The 21,307-nt window shown below is 40.3% G+C and overlaps 1 protein-coding gene across 1 annotated transcript; it reads right to left on the bottom strand.

The window, feature by feature from the left end:
• Positions 1-4,252: 4,252 nt before the first annotated feature.
• Positions 4,253-19,395, bottom strand: cacng6b (calcium channel, voltage-dependent, gamma subunit 6b). Its single transcript, XM_042490307.1, has 6 exons — positions 19,317-19,395; positions 16,287-16,413; positions 15,677-16,097; positions 11,282-11,356; positions 8,692-8,829; positions 4,253-6,767 (listed from the first exon to the last, which is right to left on the bottom strand). The coding sequence occupies exons 3-6, from the start codon at positions 16,038-16,040 to the stop codon at positions 6,547-6,549; spliced, it is 798 nt and encodes a 265-aa protein (XP_042346241.1). The 5' UTR covers positions 16,041-16,097; positions 16,287-16,413; positions 19,317-19,395; the 3' UTR covers positions 4,253-6,546.
• Positions 19,396-21,307: the final 1,912 nt, after the last annotated feature.

Raw genomic sequence — 21,307 nt, 5'->3', positions numbered from 1 at the left:
TGTGACTGCTGAGTCTGAACTCCGACCTGATCTGTTTATGTTGATGAGAATGTAAACACATGTAAACCCTAACCCATTTCCACCCACCACTCTCTTTAAAATGTCCAGAATGACTGCAGATCGGGGTTGAAACCATGGACACACCGCTACGTGATGTAATGAAGAGGCAAAACAAAACAACCAGACGCTTCCAGATTCTATACGTTTTCATTTCTTTGATTTCATTTCAGAAAAAGAATAATGTGATAAAAACTGCACACAGATAGCATTTATGTGGGCAATATGAATAGTATGTAGTTGAGAATAGATATATCTAGACAAATGATTATGGTTTATCTAAATGTGTGATAAACTTAAACACTGTATTGCACGAAGTTTATAAAAAAAACAACAGACATTCACAGAGTGCTGTCTTTTGTTTATTTTTTGCTAAAAAGGAAAAGTCTCTTCTGAAGTACAAAGAGAGCATATAGCTACCTGTGTTTTGAGTATCCCTCGGTATCTTTAGACAGTCTATCAGTATTCAGATTTTTGACTTAATTGGCTGCTAGTGTATCTAATGATAACTTAAAAGCAATGGACTTGGACTTGTATTGCGCGTTTCTTGTCTTTTGACTACTCAAAGTGCTATTAAGTCACATTCACCCATTTGCAATTTGCAAACCACAGATACATTAAGTTTTTACATTAATATGTAGCAGATTTATTGGAACTTTATGCTTTAACTGTGCTGTGGAACGAAATACTTGGTTGTGGTTAGAAAAAAAACTTATGTTTTGATTTTGTGAACCCGATTGCTGCTGGAAAAACAGTGATGTCTTAGTAAAAAGCAATTGCTCTTTGTTGACTGTCCCCACTGAAACAACAGTGACAAAATATGTGCGTTTGGTGCAGAAAAAAGCTTCTGCAGCAATGACTCACTAAAAAACACCTACTTTTGTTGTTTGTTGGTCTCTTAACAGTAGTAGGCAGCTTGGAAGGTGTCTCGCTTAGGTGACATGCCATTTCCTTGATGTTTTGATGACCTACATCACTTTAGAAAAGTTAATATGATTTGTATGAAATATGCAAATGTGACACATTTGTGGTTTGAAAAAACAAAATGTACTTCTGGTTACTGGGCTGATTTAAAAAATCTGCAGCTCACCTCAGATGTATTGAGCTTTACAAAGTTTCAGCTCTTTGGTTACTTTTCTGACAGCAACTTTACAGTTCTGATTTACTCTCACCGATCTTGGCCGAAGCAGGCAGCTTTTTTCAGCAAAAATGCGCTAAAAACGTCCTTGAACATCCTTTTCTGTCTCTTTGCTTCTGGCAAGCACCAAGCTGGCTTCTGTTTTTTTTTTTTTTAATCTTTATTTCAAACTGTCAATATACATAGTATGTAGATGAATACGGATGAAGCAAAACAAAACAGGAAGCTGTGCCAAACAGCTGAGCTATGTGCTGTACTGACCTTCTCACCAAAAATTACACAGTGCAGTAACTGGTGTTTGAGTGTGGAGTGGGAATAACAGAAGCTTCATTATTCTTATAAAAAGTCAGTGTGCCATCAGAACGATGTTGAATCTGTTATTTTAGGGTAAAAAAAAGTTCATAATGTTGCTTTAAACTGTGAAGTAACATTAGCTGAATAATGTATAGAGTATGATATTCTCCTCTGAAAGTACAAAGTAGCATGTAATTTAAATGCTGAAGCATAACAAAATTGTTGTTATGAACAGAAGTTGAGTAAATGCACTATGTTACTTTTGGGCTATAACACTGTTTGATATCAGTGAGCAAACATTGCTCTTATTAGTTCAGCTCAAGGTCTCTCAGCTAATCTTTGGTGTGCTGCGATCCTAAAAAGACTTTGACCCTCACTGTCAGACCTGAGGCTTATAATATTTGCTAATTTATGTGTAGCACCAGATGGAAGGTATTTGTCAAGGAGGATAATGAGAAAAGCAACTGAAAGTTAATTCAGTATACTTTTCTGTGACCACCGCCCTACCTGAGCTCATCATCTTTTTCCCTTGATGGGCCCATCTGGTACCTCATGCATGTTTTTGCATGAACAATTATGAAGTATACTGAGAAGGTCTGCTTCGGTCCCTTCGGTCCCTTCAGGCCAGCTAAAGTATTTGTGCTTGACCTCAGAGAGTTTATCACTGGTAGGGAGCACAGTGGGAATACTTCCAGTGAGGATCGAGCAGGGACACAGTGTCACATCCTTGACAAGGGGCTTCAGATTCCTAGCGGTGCTCCTGGTCCCTGAAGATTAATTACTTGGAGTGTCTTCATCCGCTATTATCATACCTACAGTCTAGTTTTAGTCACAGTGATGCAGCTGAGAATTAAAGAGGAGGGATGAAAGACTACCAAAGGAAGCTAAGGTCATCCACTACACATGCCTTATCACATTTTATAGTAGCACAACTTAAGATACATAGACATTCATATATTAGCAGTAGGGATGTCAGTTTTAGTTAATTTTGGTTTCGATAGCTTGACTCTGTAACAAAAATGTTGCATCTTAAGATAAAAATGCAAAATGACGTGACCATTGACTCAGTGAGCTTTAGTGTTTAGTGCTGTTTAATGGCGGTAAAATTTGAATGTTTTGTGATGTAAATGTATTGCCTTTTGTTTGTTTTTTTCTGTTGGCTTTGCTGGCAGACAGCTGGGGAGCCACATTAGCATGTAGAACCATAGTGCCCACTGCCCACCCTTCCTGTCTTCACTGCTTAGTTAACATTAGCCTTGGCTGAGAACTATGAAGCAGTACTGCTCAATCCCGATTACCCCTGGTAACGCCGTCCCCATTGGTGTGACAATGTTTTTCTGAAAACATGGTGCCCAACCCTTTGGTCTGGGAAACCTTGGGAGAGCGCAGAGTGTGGGCGCACAGTGTTTATACAGCAACGCTGTTGTATCAGGATGTTGTAAGCCTAGTGACTAGTGACCTAACAATGGAATCTCTTGGGTCCGGCACATGATGACATTGGGCCCAAAAATACTTTTTCCCACTGGCTTACATTGTGTAAAAGACATCTGTAAAATAGTCGATAACTTTTTTTGAGCATCACAACTGCCGCCAAATGACTCGTTTCACTATCAGGCTTCGATCCATTTAGTCTGATAACATTTTGAAAGTCTAGAAGAACTGCACATTTAAACAACTTATTGCCACTCAAGTTAGCAGAGTGCAAAACCAAATGTTAGTTGTTGTCGGCTGCGCTTGGCAGCTCTCAGTCACCACAGGTCTCCTGTGTGCATGCTCTATGGCCCGCACAGTGTGAAAATCGTGCTAATCATACCTGGATCATAGAGTCATTTTATATGAGCCAGTTGAACAATTTTGACATCTTGCACCACTGAGCAGCCTTTATAGGAATGAACAGGGTCCTTTGTCCAGTGATGTATCCCATTTTCTTAATACATCCATGTGGACAGTGAGCATGTTTTCGTATGTTAACACCGCTGGTCTGTCTCTCACCAGGTTCAGTTAGAAAGCAGTGCAGTAAACTAAAGGGTAGCAAAATAACCTATGAGGCCAAACATTTTCTCAGCAATTAGCAGATCACCATTGACTGAAGTATATCAGTGATAACATTTGAGATTTTCCCTTCTCTATCAAGAGGTCTATGATGTCCATTTTCATTTCCAAACTTGTAGCTAGTGGTTGTGCACCGCTTGTCACACTGTCTCAGTAGGAGTATTAACAGCTATATATACAACAAGGATAGTGTGTCATGTGGATTCAGTTTCTGCCCACTGAGAGTTAAAAGCATGTGTGAGAGTGTGAGTGTGTGTGCAGGTGTCTGCATGCCACCCACTCTCCAGCAGGCCCAGTGTTAGAGAAGTTATTGGGACATCTCTGATCCAATCAGTTGATAGTCCTTGTGTGTGGGGGACAGAGGAGCTGGTGGAGGTCAGGTGGAGAAGTAGTGACCGGTGACCTGGAGACAGCAAAGAAAGTGACACATGATGTCAGGGGTGGAGAAGGAGAGGAAAGGGCACTGGGGTGTGAGGATAGGCTTGGGGTTTGGGGGAGGGGCTATACATAGTTGAAATTCATGGATAAGGTTACCCAACCTCTGCAGTGAAATGCATTGCGATGAGCTCTGGCCTAATTATAGAATAGCAGTTTGGGGGAGGGGGGCCTTTGGCAGGGAGGTTAGGAGTCACACTGTGATGGGGTGAAAATGGGTGAATGTCAAGTTTGAGAGCAGGCAGGGTGTCATGTCAGCAGACAAAAGGGAGGCAATTATGTTATGTCAAATCCCTTTAATGAAAAGCAAAACTGGTGCCACATACTGTACACACATTGAGTAGAAATGAGCATATATTTTTGTAAAATGGCATTTCCTGATAGAGAAACAAGATGAGCATCCTGGGACAAAAAAAATGTATCTACTGCTTACATATTGTAATTAAAGTGACTGGACACAACACTACAAACAGTTACATTCATACATTATAAACACATTCATTCTGTTTATGTACAAAGTTGAGCTTATAAATTGAGTCCATACAATTCTCTGATATACAAAATGATATTTAAATCACTTCTCACAGTTTATTCACCATACATTCAAACTGAAGCAGCATTCTCCCAATAGTTGTAAAACACACATAAGTAATAAATAATGACATAAAGCCTCTTCATACTTCGAACTTCATAGAACGTATTGCTAGAAACTTAGGGATACTCACCGACTGTTTATAAGGCAACATGAAGCAGATATGACATAAACTTCTGTGAAAGTAATCAGGTCCTCCTCCAGACTGACTGTTAGTATTATCAAAAATATTGTATTTGCTGTTACCTTGATAATGATGCATTTTGATGTGCTTTAAAATTCTTAACTACAGAAGCCCATTTCTTCCTATAAAATACATGAAAAGTTAAGCATGTTAAAGAATTTAAAAAATACTTATGGTAAGTCATAATTATGATACTGTTACTAAGTACGTCTGACTCGGTATGGTTTATCATCTCAAAAGTTTGTATTATCGCTAACTTTGAGACTGTTCTCCGAAGAAATCAACATCAAAGCCTAAAAATGACATATGCTTCAACTGACAGTGCCCTCGAGCAATTATGACAAGGGGAAGTCAGTTGTTTTTATTGTATAGCAATGAAGTCCGTGAATGGAGGTCAGGCTGGTTAGGTCAACAAAATATTGGGCATGGGAGACAGCTGTCTGTTTCCTTCTTTTTAAAAGAAAATGACAACAATCAAACCCTAATCTTAACTTAAGTGGAAGTGCTAAAAACTGCAATTCCTCTAGTGGCCACTTGAGGCCAGCTCCAAAATGAGTCTGTCCCCATAGAAACTTATGTTTTAATGGTTAACTTTACAGCAGAAATAAACATGTTTAAAGTTTGGTACAAAAAACAGTTAAGGTTTCTATTGCTAATTCCCCTGTTCATGACAACTGCATTATCTAATTTTGTAAAATGTTATTAAGGCCTTAAGGTGTGCATAGTTAAAGGCATGGCTGCTTTGAGTGGGTGCCATCCATTGACAGTTGCTAACATGTTGAGGATGTTGTCGCTATTTCATTGAGGTTTCAGTTCATGAAAGATAATTGCAACACTTTGGTCGCCTAAAAAAGTCTTGTTCAGCATTTGCTTGAAGGCTACCAAAAGACCCTTTAAGGGGTCAGAAATTTAAATATCTGGTAATTTTTTGTCATAATGATTTTAAAACTTTTTTTCCTGAAAAAAAATTGCATTGGCATTATCACAGTCAACAATAGCTACAAAAGCATTGTGGCAACGAAAAAAGCAGCTAGTATAAGGGTTAGCTCCACCTTCTCATTCCAATATGCCTTAACCACATGTTTATTATTGTAAACATGATGATGAAGCTCCCCGACTCTAACAAAGTAGTAATTCTGATCCAAACCACAAGCTTTGTCTCTCCCAACCCAAGTTGTGTTTTTGCTTTTATCTAACCAAACTTTAACCACAGCGCCATCTTACCATGAATCAGAAAAATCCTTAAGCTGTGATTCGTATCACTTTTGAGCAACAGATAGATGTCAGATCAAGTATTATTGTAGAAGTAATTGACAAATTGATGCATTTTGTCATTTAATTCAATGGATATGTTGATATGGCTTCATGTTTTTGTATCATGTATTAGACTATAAAGGTCTGAGGCTGAGCGTTAAAAAGTTTTATTTAGCAACTCTCCTTATGCTAGCAAAAATGTTTATGTGTGGATGTACAGCTACAGGCTAATAAGCCTATTTGTGACACTTGTTAAATACCCCCCCCCCCAAAAAAAAAACAGTCCGCAGTGACCCTGTTGCTCCTTTCATCTAGTTTCTACCAAAAACACAGAAACAAATATTTGCAAATTCTGGAGGCCTCACTAATGTTTAGTCTTAACTTTAACTTCCATTCATACATTTGCTTAAGACCTTGTATGACTTCTGTGGCAAATTAAATGCCAAGAATAAGTGACACCCGTTAGGTAATGGACATTTCTTCTTGCTCTCAAACAAGACATCAAGAATACTTAATGCACATTTTATTATCATTTGTGTGCTAGGTGGCGCTGTTCTTGTGTGGCAAGCATTTTTGCCAGGGGCTGAAAGGAAGGGAGAGGATGATGAAGAGGAAACCTCCGAAAATGAGAATAGCTCCAGCTGAGCCGACGCAGGCCACGGACCAGGACAGCTCATGGTGTAAAGGTATGGAGTGATCACTGGACAGCAAGGCGAGCACAGACTGGTGGAATATCAGGATAGAGAGAAGGACCAGTACACCTGCACACAAAGAAGAATTGGTGGCCTGAGAGACATTAGAATAAAAATCACATTAGAAGATAATGGAGCGGGTATCACTACTCATAAATAACCCACCTAGCTAGCACCAGAAGTCAACACGAGGTCAGAAAGACGTTGTACTCAGTTGTTGTTGTTACACAGATGTTACATTTTGGTTGAAATAAAAATCAGTTTGAGAATATTTTAAATGTCTATCAACATTAGGGTTTCTTGTTGTGTGGATGTTAACATTTTGGCATTTTGTAGACATTGGGTTTTAGTCTCCTTACGTTATGACTACATTTTGTAATTACGACAAGATGACAATACCATGTAGAGCCATCAAAATCTCAATGTCATTTTTCATCAATATTCTACATTAAATTGACATTAGCATTAGAAGTTGTCCTGACATTGAATTTTGGTCACCCAGCATGACGACCTAAATTAAACCCAGTATTAATGAACTGTAAATATAAATAGATATGTAATCTGTATGGAATGTTAATATAAATTGGTGGCCTGCAGGACAGTATCCCAATCAAACATTCAAACAGCATTCAATCCTTTTTGTACCAGGGGTCTGATCTCGGACCATCTAAACTCCCTGCTCACTCAGCAAACTTTAAGTTGCTGTCGTCTCCAGAGCCATTCTCCTCCCGACAAATGGAAATTTTTGTTGCAGACCGCTTTCTGCTGGTACGGAGGGGTATTTCCTCTCACTGTAGTAGCCAGATTTGTGGTAATACTGCAATGCCAAATAGTGACTCAAGGTGGTGCCATCTTTTTTTATGTTGTGACATATTAAAGTTAAGAGTTGAGCACACGATGTCGCCACACCACTCCGACTGACATCCGCACGAGAAGACTCAACAGTAACGTGCAGGTTATATTCTACGTTCTACTGCTCATGTATGCGAAGAGAATTAAAGTGCCGTGGAGACCTGGCATGAAAGGTCAATGTTAAGTTCTGCAGAACAAAGTAATAATGAAAATCTCCATTTCATCGTCTGTCGACTCTTTGAGCTAATCTGCTATCTTGGAGCTCTTGCTAACTAGCTGAGTCTACTAGCTCTCTGCACTTTTACCTTCTATGATACATCACGCAGGTGCAGAATGTACCTGTTGGTTGGCCGTCAGTTGTAGTCCTTGCGGTGTGTTCATGTGCAACCTTTTGGCAATCGTGGTGCAGAAGTATTCTTTACTTGTTGCTATTTCTTTGATACCGAGTTGATGTGCCTGGGCCTTTAGGTAACAGTAACCGTCTGATGCTAGTAGGTAGCCCTGTCACTGTGCGTGTGGTCAAACAGTGTGGTGTCGAGAAGTCTAGTGCAGTGTTTTTGATGGAGATGGCAGTTCAGCATGCTGAGATGCCATCAAAACATTCGAAAGTATGGCTACTACTCACCTTCCATTCACATTATGGATATGGAAAGAAGTATTGTCTTGGCATCGCTATCACTTTAGAGATATTGTATTTTTGTTAACTATACCCAATCCAACTTCATAATGTCAACAAACAACAGATCATAAAGACCAAGTAATGATTAGAGGGAGAGCGGGTTGTCCTCTAATTGGAAAGTCAGCGGTTCGATTCCCAGCTTCTCCGAGCAACATATTGAAGTATCCTTAGGCAAGATACTGAACCCCAAATTTCTTCCGATGCCACATCATCGGAGTGTGAGTGCATGTGAATAATTACTGAGTAGCAGGTTGCACCTTGTAGGGTAGCCTGGGCCACCAATGTGTGAATGTGTGTGTGAATGGATGAATGTGACAATGTAGTGTGAAAGCGCTTTGACTGATCAATAAGACTAGAAAAGCGCTATACAAGTACAGTCCATTTACCATTCACCATCTTTCCAAATATCAGTCACCTAGGGATATTGCCATAATTGACTATAATAACATAGTAAGGTCCCACCTGATAGGATGAAACAAAAGGAGGCTGGTTTAAGAAAGAAGGCCACTCCTTTGCTGAGAGACATGGCGATGCAGATGGAGCCCATTACCATCATGGTCAGACTCAAGAGGGCCAAGATAGCTGCTGCTAGATTCAACTCTGTGAGGAAGAGATAAACGAAATTAGAAGAGGAAAGGGATTAGAGTTTACAACAACATTTGCAAGTGTAGTTAAAGTTGAAATATGCCATTTTATGCAGGGAGAAATATTCAGCAAAGATGGCACAACCTCACAAAGTTTGACTCTACTGGGCTTTTTGGTTTGAATTGTGCCACTTTCCCATTCTGGCTCTGTTTAAAACAGATTTTATTGGCATTGCAAACCTGAACAGGTGCAACCCAAAAAAGCTGATGATTTCACGACTGCCGTTGCCAATTTTCTGTTTTCTGACACTCGACCACACAGATATTATTATTTTATTAATTGAAACACAGCAGATGCAAGCTTTAGGGAATGCGTTTCATTGTTTGGAGGAAAAAGAAGCCAAGAGGGAGGTGAGAAAGATGACAACAAAAACCTGTATGTGCCCATAAGATTTTTAAATTAACCTGCATAGACTCATATCTTGCTTGACATGAATCAGTCATCAGAGTGAACACATTTTGTTATTGTAGTTTGCACCACAGAGTGTTTGGAAGAGTCTTTGTTGTTGGTGCCTGGCGTCTACAAGCTGGCTGCCAAACAGTCACAACTTTCGGGCAAACAAGACTGAGTAGTCTAACATCATATGGGCGGCTCAGTGAGGCTGTATTTAGGCACACAGACACACATGCTCACCATGACAAAAGATGTTCAGCAGGTATAATGTTAACCATGTACGCCATGTTAGGTTGGTATGTCAGCATGATAACATTAGCTAATTCGCACTTAATGCAAAATGCAGATGGGAGTGTCATTACAAGAATATTCTACCCGCAAAATGACCATTTGTATATCAGTAACTCACCCTAGTTTACCTTGAATTTGCGAAGAATACTTTGTTTTTGTTGCATGCCTGCATGGAGAATCTAAAAATCGCTTACGTTCGTCATGAATTGATGTCATTGTCAATGTCAATTTATCCAGTTGTATGCTCAGTACTTCCCAAACAAATTCAATTATTGCTAAAACATCATGATTTAAAATACGTCAGGTCAGTCTCATGCATGGTAGAGTAGCACGCCCTGAGCATGCCCAAGTGTAAGTGTTTTAGATCATAACGTTTTAGCTTAAATGCATGTGTTTTGTAAGCACTGAGCATACGACTGGACAAATGAAACTTAGATTATACTGCGCGAGAATTTGTTACTGGGTGTTTTGAAATAGTTTTACTGTTGTTGATTATGGACTTCAGTTAATGCATAGTGTTTGCCTTTTTTTTTTACATTCTTTGTTCACTGTGGAGGCAAGTGAGAAATATGTTTTCTTCCTGAATTCAAGGTGCCACTGAGTAGTTTATCAACAAATGTTCATTTTGCAGGTAAAGCTTTCTTTTAATTTGAAGGTATTTAGTTATACACCAAATTCGGATTTCTGGTAACTGATGATGGCCCTATCTGAAATATTAAGGCATCACTATAAAGTGATTGCTAGTCTTCCTTAAGAGAACATGAATATCTGTGCCAAATTTCATGGCAATCCTTCTAATAGCCAAAGTTCGTTTTGGAGAATAGTGAACAAATGGCCAGCCTTACAATGACTAACTCTGCCTCTGATTGACTTCCCCTGACATTCTTATCCTAAACTTAACCATTCCCGCTCCTTTTGCCTAAACCTAACCTAAACCCATAATCTAACCATCAAACGGACAGAGTACTTGCCACTCAAAGAGAGACTAGGGCAGGTCATTCCTTCACTGTCCTAAAATCTGCAAATTAGTTTTCAATAGTTAAAAATATTTCACTCAAAAACATGTGTCAACCTCATGGTGGTGCTATAGGAAACGGCAATTGATAACCAAATTCATCAGGACATATCATATCAGATGCATAAATATCTGTAGAAACTGTCAAGGCAGTCCAGTCAGTAGTTGTTTAGATTTTTCAAGTCTGGATCAAAGTTGTGGACCGACCAACAGACCAACATAACTGCTAGTGTGGCTTAAAACTGCATCCAAAATATTCACATGATAACATCAGTGTTTACTTAGTAAATCTCTGGATTTAATAAGCACACAGTGCACCTTCTCATTTGTTCTCATGGATGATATAATAAATGTCTGAGCAACTCGTAATTGTATCAAAACATTTCCTGCTCAAAACTTTTGAAGTTTGAAAGCTGAAGTTGACTTAATGCTCACTGAATTCTTGGCCAGTTGATTTTCAAACTGCACTGAAACCAATGGCTGCCTGGACAGTAAAGTAAACACATTAATCAGTCTAATAGTTTATGGTTTGCTTTGGAAAATGGGTGGCAGCAGAAGTTAATGGGCTGAAACATGCAAAAACCACCAACATGGTCCTCTGAGCACCCCAAAGAACGTCTTTATTGATAGTAGCTGCACTGTGATGTAACTGTTAGTGTGCACGGGCACGTGTAAGAAAATTGCAGGGAGGAAAGTGTGATGTCTCACTCTTGTTAGTTGTTTTCTTGAATATGACTGCGTTCTCCCCAGAGGTGAAGAATTTGAAGTAGGTGCAGTTGGATTCTGTGGGTAAAGAACAAAAAAGATTATACAATGACAACAACTGCACACACACACACACACACACACACACACACACACACACACACACACACTCCTATGGATGGCTGCTGGTCTTCTGTTATGTGCCTCCTATGCATCCATGCACTCTGTCCTTCCAGGCATCATTCCTATTTATATCCAAGTGTCGAGCATTAGCTAGAATACACACACACACACATGCACGCACTGCCCAGCACTGCACATATGGTGCCGCCAGAGAGGGTGAGAGACAGCAGAACACTGAGGGTGGATGGCAGAGGGGAGAAAGAGAGGTAGACTGAGAGAAGGGGTAGATGTAGGATAGAAATGGAGAGGCGTGGCTGCAGAAGAAGAAGAAGAAGGAGCGAGGGGAAGGGGATATAATATTTGAGCAAGTGATGAAGCGGGATGCAGGAAATATGGATAGAGGCTAAGAGGATGAGATGGCGGAGAAAAGGAGGAACGAGTTGGGGGCAGATGGAAGGGGTGGTGAATGAAGGGGAAGAGAGAGGGGAGCCACAGATGGAGAAGGAGGTGTGGGGAGCAGGAGATGTCAAGAGGGGGAGGAAGCACAGAGGGGTTGGTTAATACTGCATTAGACATACACTCTCCCTCAGTCCCTGTCTGTCCCTCTTCCTCGTTTCCCCCCTCTCTATATTTAGACAAAAACTGTGAAGTAGTCAGATTCCACTTGACTTCACAAGCGCATAGTGATGACTTTCACCCACTGAATATCATGTGGTCCAAGATGACCACATGCTTGCAGATTTCTTTGCACAAAAATATGTTTGGGCACAAACAGTTTTTTTTCTACTGTAGCAGACATGCCATTTATCAGCTTACTGATTTTTTAACACATTACACTATCGCAGTCAACTGCTTCTGCTTTCGCTACCCCTGCTGAGGCTATAATTATTGAGCTGTCATGTCCCTCTCCAGCAGGCTGCGAAGATGGATAGCTGGTCTTGAGATGACAGGCGCGGCATCAGCGGGGCCGCACTTTGCTCGGGACGGGAGCCAAAGGCATGTAAACAGCGATGTGAAACAGAGAAGCAGAGATGGCAAAAACAGTTGTTTTCCTCCAAACATGACGAGCCCACGGCCATCTGCGACAGGCGGCGTGGGCCAACAGTGTTAGGACGTGTGAGAAAGATTGTCAGAAGCATACTGGCTGTTCTCACACACCAACAGACCATCTCGGAGGCATGGATAAATAACCGCTAGATAGAAGCAGCCAGAGATGGAGGACTTTTTGACAGGGGAGATGGATTAGCCTGTGACGGTTGGATAGAAAAACAACAGCATCACTCATGGTGTTGACAGTATTTATGTATATACATGACCAGATGGAGCCCATAGTCATCACATACTGCTGCTTTGTCAGTGGACTTTCACGTCTACATATTATGCTCTAGATATCCTTCTGCGTCTGCTGTTGACATTTTGGAATGCCGCTACCGACACTGATATGTCAACAAAAGCACATGATTAGGATTAGGCAACAAAGGCACGAAATGTTAGGTTTAGGCAAAAACGGCACATTAGGTGTAGAAAAAAAACATCACAGGTGAAAGTCCAGGGTTTGTTGGACCCATCCACCACCCCTCCCACCTGCCCTATAGGGACCTTAATGTTCCGATGCCATCCAGCGGCATGTCATGCAGACATGACAGATGCTGTCCGGCCATATATCATAACACACTGTAAAATGTAATTAGGTTGATTTCACTTTACTTTTAAATCTAGGAAACTGATTGCCTTGAAAAACGTGAGTAAATATAACTGTTATTCTTAATTCATATTTACTTTATATCCAATTTATAAGTTAACTTATAATTTAGCTATATTTACTTAATTTTGTGAAGGTGTTGCAGGTTTGCTGGTTGCAAACTAGTCAATCATATTTGTATTCTTAAAAATGTTAAAATAACAGAATTTAAAGATCTCTTAACTTCATCATTGGCTAAATCCTCTTTGTGATGATAAAGTTAAGTCACTTAGAAAGAACAAGGTAATTTGACTTGTCATTTTGAAGTTGCAACAACTTCACAAAATTAAGTAAATATCGCTAAATTTTGAGTAAACTTAACAATAAGACACAAAGTTAATATTAATTAAGATTTATAGATATATATGCTTTTATGTTTCTACGCAATCAATTTCCAGGATTATTTTACGTAACATCAACTTGTCAGGTTTATAGTGCACAGCAACAGGCTCTGAAATCTGTCGAAATCACTGCAAAAGTATTGGTATTTGACAATTTTGCAATCAGAAAAGGCTGGTGACCCATGTGCATCTCTCCTGGATTAGAGATTTCTTTTGGTTTCCTCACAGCTCTGCTGTGTCTCAGCAGATTCCCTGAGATAGGCAGTGATTCTAGGAGCAGCACCTCCCCAAGCCCGTCTTGCCCATCTCTATTGTCCCTATACCTGCCTCTCTCCATCTCCTGACTCGCTTTTCAGACAGAAGTAGGTCATTGTGCGGATAATCGACACACTCTTGAGAACCTAACTGTGGTCAAGTTGAATAAAGCGTTTTTAGAGCGGAGCTGTCACAACTCCAAACATGGATGTTCGTCAGCACAACAAAATCGTGGTCTGCCCCTCATTACCTGTCTGTACTATGTGTACTACAGGAGATGGTTAGGCACCCAGTCAAGTGAAAAACCTGAAATCGATGCTTCATTACACTGACAGTGTTGTGAATCACAAAGATTATATTGTGTAACGCTACACGTACCTGCTTTGCGCTGTTACAATAGCATCAGAACTGAAGGCAGCTTTACTGTGGTCTGTTTCTGAGCATCATATTTCTTTAATGATTCAATTTGCACATTATCTGTAGGATGACCTAGATACATATGTATGCAGGCAGCTTCACATACACAGCTATCCTCTCTCCATTCCTTTAAAAGGTTACAGTGGATGCACACACTGTGTGTATATATACACACTGTGAGAAATTATGTTAAATGTTTATCAAAAAACATAAATATGTCGCTCAGAAATCTGGAGGTTGTTAGTGGGATGACATTTATTTTCATTAAAATGAAGTGTTGGCATAGCAATCCTCAGTCCCTTATGGGCTTGGATAAAAGACCTACAGATGTAAGCATATTCCCAGAGGGCATACATCGTATTAGTAATGCTTGCTCTCTCTGGTTTCACATCAGTGGTGATGTAAAAGAAAAATCGTGGTGATAAATTTTAAACATTTTTCCTCAATTATGTCGAAAACTTGCAAACCTTCCAAAATTTGTTTCTAAAAAATTTTAGGCAAGAAATAGACAATGCAGCAGAATCTTGATTCCTATTTGATTATCACAGCTTAGCTATTATTTTCAACCTCCAATTTTACTATACAGCAAACAGTATGGCACCCACTTCCTGTTCATAAACTCTCATATTACATCTAAACAGTGCACTAAAATTTGTTTCTCAAGCTATTTTTGGCAGTAGGCAAATAGGCAATACAGTAACAGAATCTTGATATGTATTTGATCAGCGCTGCCTAGTTTTACAGTTTGATCAGAGTTTGGTCTGAGTTTGTGAGGGAGAATGAGGGGCAGCTCTCTCAATGCCAAGAGGCCACAAAATAGAAATAATCTTTTTCAAAATAAACTTACATCTGTAAAATACTTTGTATTTTTGTGCAACAAAGCACGTAGTTGGGTCAAGTGAACAGAGGGCTCCCAGGTGAAAGTCTGAGGTTTGTTGGACCAATTCACTGCCCCTCCTATGTCCCCTTGATCGGACTTCTCAGCTCTTTATATTACGTTGGTATTATGTGGCCTTTCAAACCATTGCTGTCCGTGTATCATAGTGTCGTGAAAGGTGCCGTTTTGTGTGAGTGTCTGATGCCGAAACCACTGTCCGAGTGCAGTATTTGACCAATTGGGAATGAGAAGAGGCTGTCGAGCCAGGGAAAATGCGCTGGATGATGTGTTTTTGAGCTGAGAGATGAGCAGGGAGATCTGGGCACTGGTTAGATGGAGGGAAGGGTATCACAGTTCATTAACACATACTACCCACATTGTTATGTTACAAAACTGGTTGAAAATCAGCAAAGTATCCCTTTAATTCACTTTCACTTTAATACTGAGGCGCATACTGTAGCAAGGCTGCCTCGAGGTAGACTTGCATGGCCGGGCAATTCAGTTTGCAGAGAAGCAGACACAAGCAGACAGTCGGAGAAACAAAACAGACACATACCCTCCAGAAAGCTCACCTGCTCACCTACTAGACAGCACAGACAGAGAAACACAAACTCACACAGACACACTCCAGCTAGGGGTCTCACCTCCAGGTAGTTCAGCGGGGCCGCAGCTCGTCCTCTCTGCGTCGATGTCAGCCACCCATAGGGTGCGGATGCAGCCCTTCCACAGGCCGTAATGGGCCATCTGGCAGGTTTGGTTGCTGCTGAAATTCTTTGGTTGTGCCAGCTCCACCCAAAACTCTGTCCCCATGCCCAACACCGTCAGGGTCACGCCAATGATAGCCACAAAGAAGGCCAGTTTGATCTTTCCCTCCTGGCTGTCACTCATCTTGTGGATCCTCCTCGGTCCCCTTCCACCTTTCATTCCACCCAAACCCCCAGCTTGTCCGGCCCCAGCCACCCCGATACGACCGTCCTCATCTTGCTGTACGAAAAAGTTGGACCACATGTTGATCCTAACTGGCCAGGCCTGAGGAAGACCAGGGGAGAGAATAGGGCACTTGGGCTAAAGATTAGAAGAGAAAATGATAGATGGAGGGATGGTATAAGAAAATGGGGAGAGGCTAAGTATAAAGAAGGTGCAGGTTTAGACGTTTTTAAAAAAGGAAATAGCTTTAAACTAGCCTGTGATGGATGGGTAAATTGAGCAAAAGCAGTAAGAATGAACAAAGGATCAAGTGTGCAAAACAATTACATCAGACAAAAAGAGATATGAATGGAGCTACAGTGAAGTGGGGGATGGATGAAGTAAGGAAATGACAAAATGGGAGGAGATGGAGGTGAGGACCAGGAGAGCCACTTTCTGTTTTCCGTCCAGTCCCCTGAAATAGACAGATGAAACAGAAAGATGAAAGAGCAGCCGGCATATGCTTCACAAGAGCAAAATCCTTTCATCGCCAGCGTAATATTTAATTTCAAGAGCTTTATCAGCATCTACAGTATACCCTCCCCAAAAGCCATATGACATACTCTCAGCCAACAATAGATAAGCCATATGGCGTTTCCCTGAAAGGCAGATTTTGCTTCAGATGAAGAAACAAATTGGGCAGGGCGAGCCAGTGAAGTCTGATGGTTCAAGGTGAGAGTTAACACCACAGCGCCAGACTGGGCCACCCACCTTCTATTTTCCCAGAGGAGTTGACAACAGAGCTCTTTCCCGAGCAGGTACACTATCTGTGGCTTAGACACAGATCCCCTTTGATCTGAGGGGATAATGGGTTGCCACAAATACCTCCCATCCTGCATTATGTGTACCGACAAACACTCGGAATCTGCAGCCATGACTCTTTTTCAGCGTGCATGTGAGGGTGTGTGCGTGTTATTCAGTGTGTGGCATATGCGCTGTGGCTTATGGAGCTGTTTCTGTTGTTCCAAACTGTGAGTGTGGGACCTTTGGAGCAGTTTAAATAACGTGAGTGACGGGGCACAACGGTGTCGCCGCTCTGAGCAGGGTGCATGAGAGGTGATAATTCATGCCTGAACCCTCTGACAGAGACGGGGCTGCAGTAATTAACTCTGCCGTGCAGTCCAACAGGTCACATAGTGGAGGCAAGAGGCCCAGCCAGTTAGGAAGGCAGCACCAGCGGGCCACACACAGTTGGTGGATCACTTAATTCAGAGTTTTGTGCTGACAGCACCAGAGGTTTTATATAGGTGTTGCACCTCATGAGCCTACAAGTTCTTTGTGTGCAATGTTTTGCAGTCTATGAATATAAAGAGCAGTGTGCAATGTGTGAATTTAAATTTAGTGTGTTGTCAGCAGGGGTGGTGATGTAACTTTTAGATCTGAAATGTGTACTTGGTTAATAGCACAAGAAAATCAGCAATTACTTGACACTTGATTATTTGTGTAATTAATTTATACATCAAAAACTTCCTCTTTTTCTTCTTCAATGTGAAGATTGGTGTTGCTTTTCTCAGTTTCATATTGTAAACTGCAAATCTTTGGAGTTTTGGACTGTTTGAGGCACAGCAAGACATTTGAAAATGTCATCTTTAATGTAATAATAATGAAAAGAATCGTAGTTTGCTGCCCTAAAGTTATTATCACAATTTTCATAAGAATAATATCTGAAATTGATTATGCATCATTATATAGCAAATGTCTGCAAAATCCCACACAAAATATTCAAAATAATGTGCAGAGGTGGGACTGAGTCATTATTTTTTAAGTCACAAGTCATTGCACCCACGTCCCAAGTCCTGACCTTTGAGTTTCATGTCATAAACAAGTCATAATGCCCTTATCACCAAATGTAATGCCAGTTTAACAACAGGGTATCCATATTTAAAATGTACACAAATCATTAATAATTTGTAAGATATTTATTTATTTGTTGAACAAGTTTGTTGAAAGTTTTTAAATCTATGTCTGTAATTTTCCACCTGTAACTTTCCACCACTTTTTACACCATGGAATTCAGTTTTTGTTTATGCCATGTAGTTTTATCTTTGGTATCATTTTATCCAACTGGCACTCAGTAATGTACAACTAGTTCCTTATGGTTCTCACTGCAACTTAAGTGGATGCGGTTGGATTGGCTCAAACAAAGTGGATCATCTGGAGAATTAAGTGATAACTTTCAGAAAACGAATGGCATTATTTTTATGGCACATTTGTGTGGCATATATTTTAAATAATATACTTTATTGGACTTAGGAGAAGGTACACATTTTCAAGTCAAAAGGCTCAAGTCCAATTAAAGTCATTAGTTATTTTTGTTAAAGTTCAAGTTACAAGTCTTTTTTTATTGTTTTAAGTCCAGTCTAAAGTAATTAAAATTGTAACTTTAGACTAACTCGATTACAGTTCATGTGAGTAGAGTCCACACCTCTGGTAATCTGTTTCTCTGTTATTCGTTACATGTCAACAGACTTTTTATACGTGTAAAACAAAAACTTAAATAACTCATAACATCTGTTGAGCTTGACAAAGCCAACTCTATCTAAAACAGTAAACTCAATTTTTAGAGGACCATCATGTAATGCGACTGAAAAATCAAAAAACAGCAACAAAGTAGACCTTGTGATGAGATTGTTTTGATGACTAATTTAATTAAATTTTAATCACAATTTGACATTAATTTGGACAACAGAAATTAGCAGAACAATTCCATGATGAGATTATGTCAGCAAGATATTATTCCACTAAATGTCAATAAAAAATAATTTCAATTTATCACCTGACCTGAACTCACAGTAAGCACTGTAAAGGGATAATCCTCTAATATTAGGAGCTAAGCAAATCTATGCCTGTCTCTAATGACCCAAAAGTTTGGAATAGCAGCCACGTATTTGAATACTCCTACAGCATTAACTGTAATAAAGAATATCAAGTCTGCAGCTGCTGACAGCCAAGTTAGTAATCATAGAGTTTCAAACCTTGATCACATTACATCCATATTAACCACAGGATGATCGGAAGGGTCAGAGCATGCCAGGCTTCTCTACTGGAGGGATAACAGACAAATGCTCACTTTGTAGTAAATCATTATGCTGTTTGCGTGTTTTTGAGGTTGATGATGCAACAAGAAGTATGGTGCACTGACTTTAAGTTCTGTAGCAGCTGAGCAGCTGATAAGCTTGTACACAAGGGTGCATTTTACACGAGGAAATCGTGAAACTGTTTCACTAAAGACAGCCACAGCCACCTGTGTGACATGTGGGCATAAGAAAGCAACAACTTGCTAATGCACTTGAGTGAAAAGAAGAATATAAGTCTGACCTGTTTGGTGTGTGTTGTTCAGTTCACGAGGAAGAGACGCTTGAAACTTAATAGAGGGGGCGAGTGGTGATGGGAGAGTTAGAGAGAGAGAGCGAGAGAGAGAGAGAGAGAGAGAGAGAGAGGGAGGTACATAAGGGTTATGGAAAGTGAGTGTATCAGGGGAGGGGGCTGCAGCCTGGTTGGTTAACAGTGTTGATGATCAAATGTGTGTGTCTGCATTGCTGTTTACGCCTTAGACTGCTCCGGCAATCTCAGCAGCACCCTGATCACTCAACGCACATGTTTGAATCTTAAATCACTGGGTAGACGTGCTGCAGGGTGGTCCGCTCACATGACGACAGCCATGCCTGTGTGATTAAAAACATGTCTCTATCTGTGTCAGCCTTGCTTGTTTGTGTGTGTGTGTGTGTGTGTCTATTTTAGACAGCCACCTGTTAATGACATTAAGTAAGGGTGAAGGAGGAGCCTGTGTTTATGTGAGAGGTGCCAGGATAGCATTTTATTGCAACACAATATACTGGGAAGAAAGTGAAAATGTGACACAGGGACGGAGAGTGAAAGTGAAATAAAGAGAGCAGCAGAGAGGGACACATGGAGGAGGAAAATGAGCAAGAAAGGGAAGAAATTAGATGAATGAGGGATAAAAAGGTGAAGGAACACTAATGTCTGAAGTAAATGCAGATGTGGATGACACTGGGAGGAAGTGAAATGGGTTAGAGAAGAAAATGAGAGTGTGCAGCCCCATGTCATTCCTCACTGAACAAGGTCCAGATAGATTTCAGAGACTCAGCCTGGTCTTGTGGAAAGCTTTGCTTGTGGCCCAGCCCTGCTTGGCTCCTGCACAGTTTAGGTTACATACGTGGCACCACGAGAGGGAAGCCAACCCCAGCGGCCAGCCACACTCAGGGAGGGCAGGAAGGAGGGAACGAGGAGAGGGGAGGGGGCAGTGGGGGTGATGCAAACTGAGAGTGAGTTGGGGACGACAAAACAGGAGAGAATGGGAGAAAAGGGACGAAACAGGCTGTAGGCTGTGACAGGAAAATAAACACCTACAATGTCCAAAACAGTCAAGTTCATGCTGCTTTTTTTAGGACAGATTGTTGCTAAAGCCACAGTGCAGTTTGCAGATGGGCTTTTGCAAAGAAAAAGAAACTTGTTGGGCTTATGACGGCCGTGATAAATTGATTCATCTGGAGTACAGCTATCTGTTTTAATGCACATATGTGTGTCTATTCTTTAAAATGACTTTGCTTCTAATTACGCAGCCTATCTCTACTCCTCCATCAAATGAGATTGATAGAAAGTGTCCACTGGCAGTCTGAGGCCATTAATAATCTACAGTATGCTGATGTGAACAATCTTGTCCCCACATCACTCAAATATTCCTGTCAGCAGTGCTGATTTATGCTTGAACACACTGAACTGCACACTTACTATATGTGCTCATGCATGCAGCCATGCACAAAATGACCACACGTGCACAGTATAGCTGCAAGCATCCCTTACATTGATGTTGCGCAGTAATGTTGACGTTTGTCTGATCAAGCTTAAGTTTCAAATAACAAAAGTCAGTGTATAGTAAACCTATTTCATGAAATTATGTCTGAAAAACTCTTATATAATAGTGTGTCATTAATATCGTAAGGAAAAAGTCAGTGGAAAGAATTTCATAAATAAACATGAAAAAAGCTGTAGTATAATACTGAATGACTTTTGAAAAATTACAATAGAATAAAAAATAAAATTATATTATTATTAAATTCATAGTACATTATATCATAAAAAAATGCCATAGATTATACGACAAATAAAAATAATAATTCATATAAAAAATAGTATGAAACATCATGGAAATGTCATAGTACGTGTCCAAAATAGCACCAAAAAAGTCACACTATAGTATGTCGTCCAAATACTAACAAAAAGTCGTACTATAGTATGTTGTCCAAAATAGGGTCAAAAAGTAACACTATATTATGTCGTCCAAAATA

Source organism: Plectropomus leopardus, chromosome 7, assembly GCF_008729295.1.
Source record: "Plectropomus leopardus isolate mb chromosome 7, YSFRI_Pleo_2.0, whole genome shotgun sequence".
Taxonomy (NCBI): domain Eukaryota; kingdom Metazoa; phylum Chordata; class Actinopteri; order Perciformes; family Serranidae; genus Plectropomus; species Plectropomus leopardus.
This window is presented reverse-complemented; position numbering and strand designations above follow the sequence as displayed.

Coding starts and splice junctions, on each gene's coding strand:
- cacng6b (XM_042490307.1), bottom strand. CDS start 16,040: ATGTGGTCCAACTTTTTCGTACAGCAAGATGAGGACGGTCGTATCGGG. Junction 11,357..15,676: donor CCCCGCTGAACTACCTGGAG/GTGAGACCCCTA, acceptor CTTTACCCACAG/AATCCAACTGCACCTACTTC. Junction 6,768..8,691: donor CTTTTGTTTCATCCTATCAG/GTGGGACCTTAC, acceptor CTTTGTGTGCAG/GTGTACTGGTCCTTCTCTCT.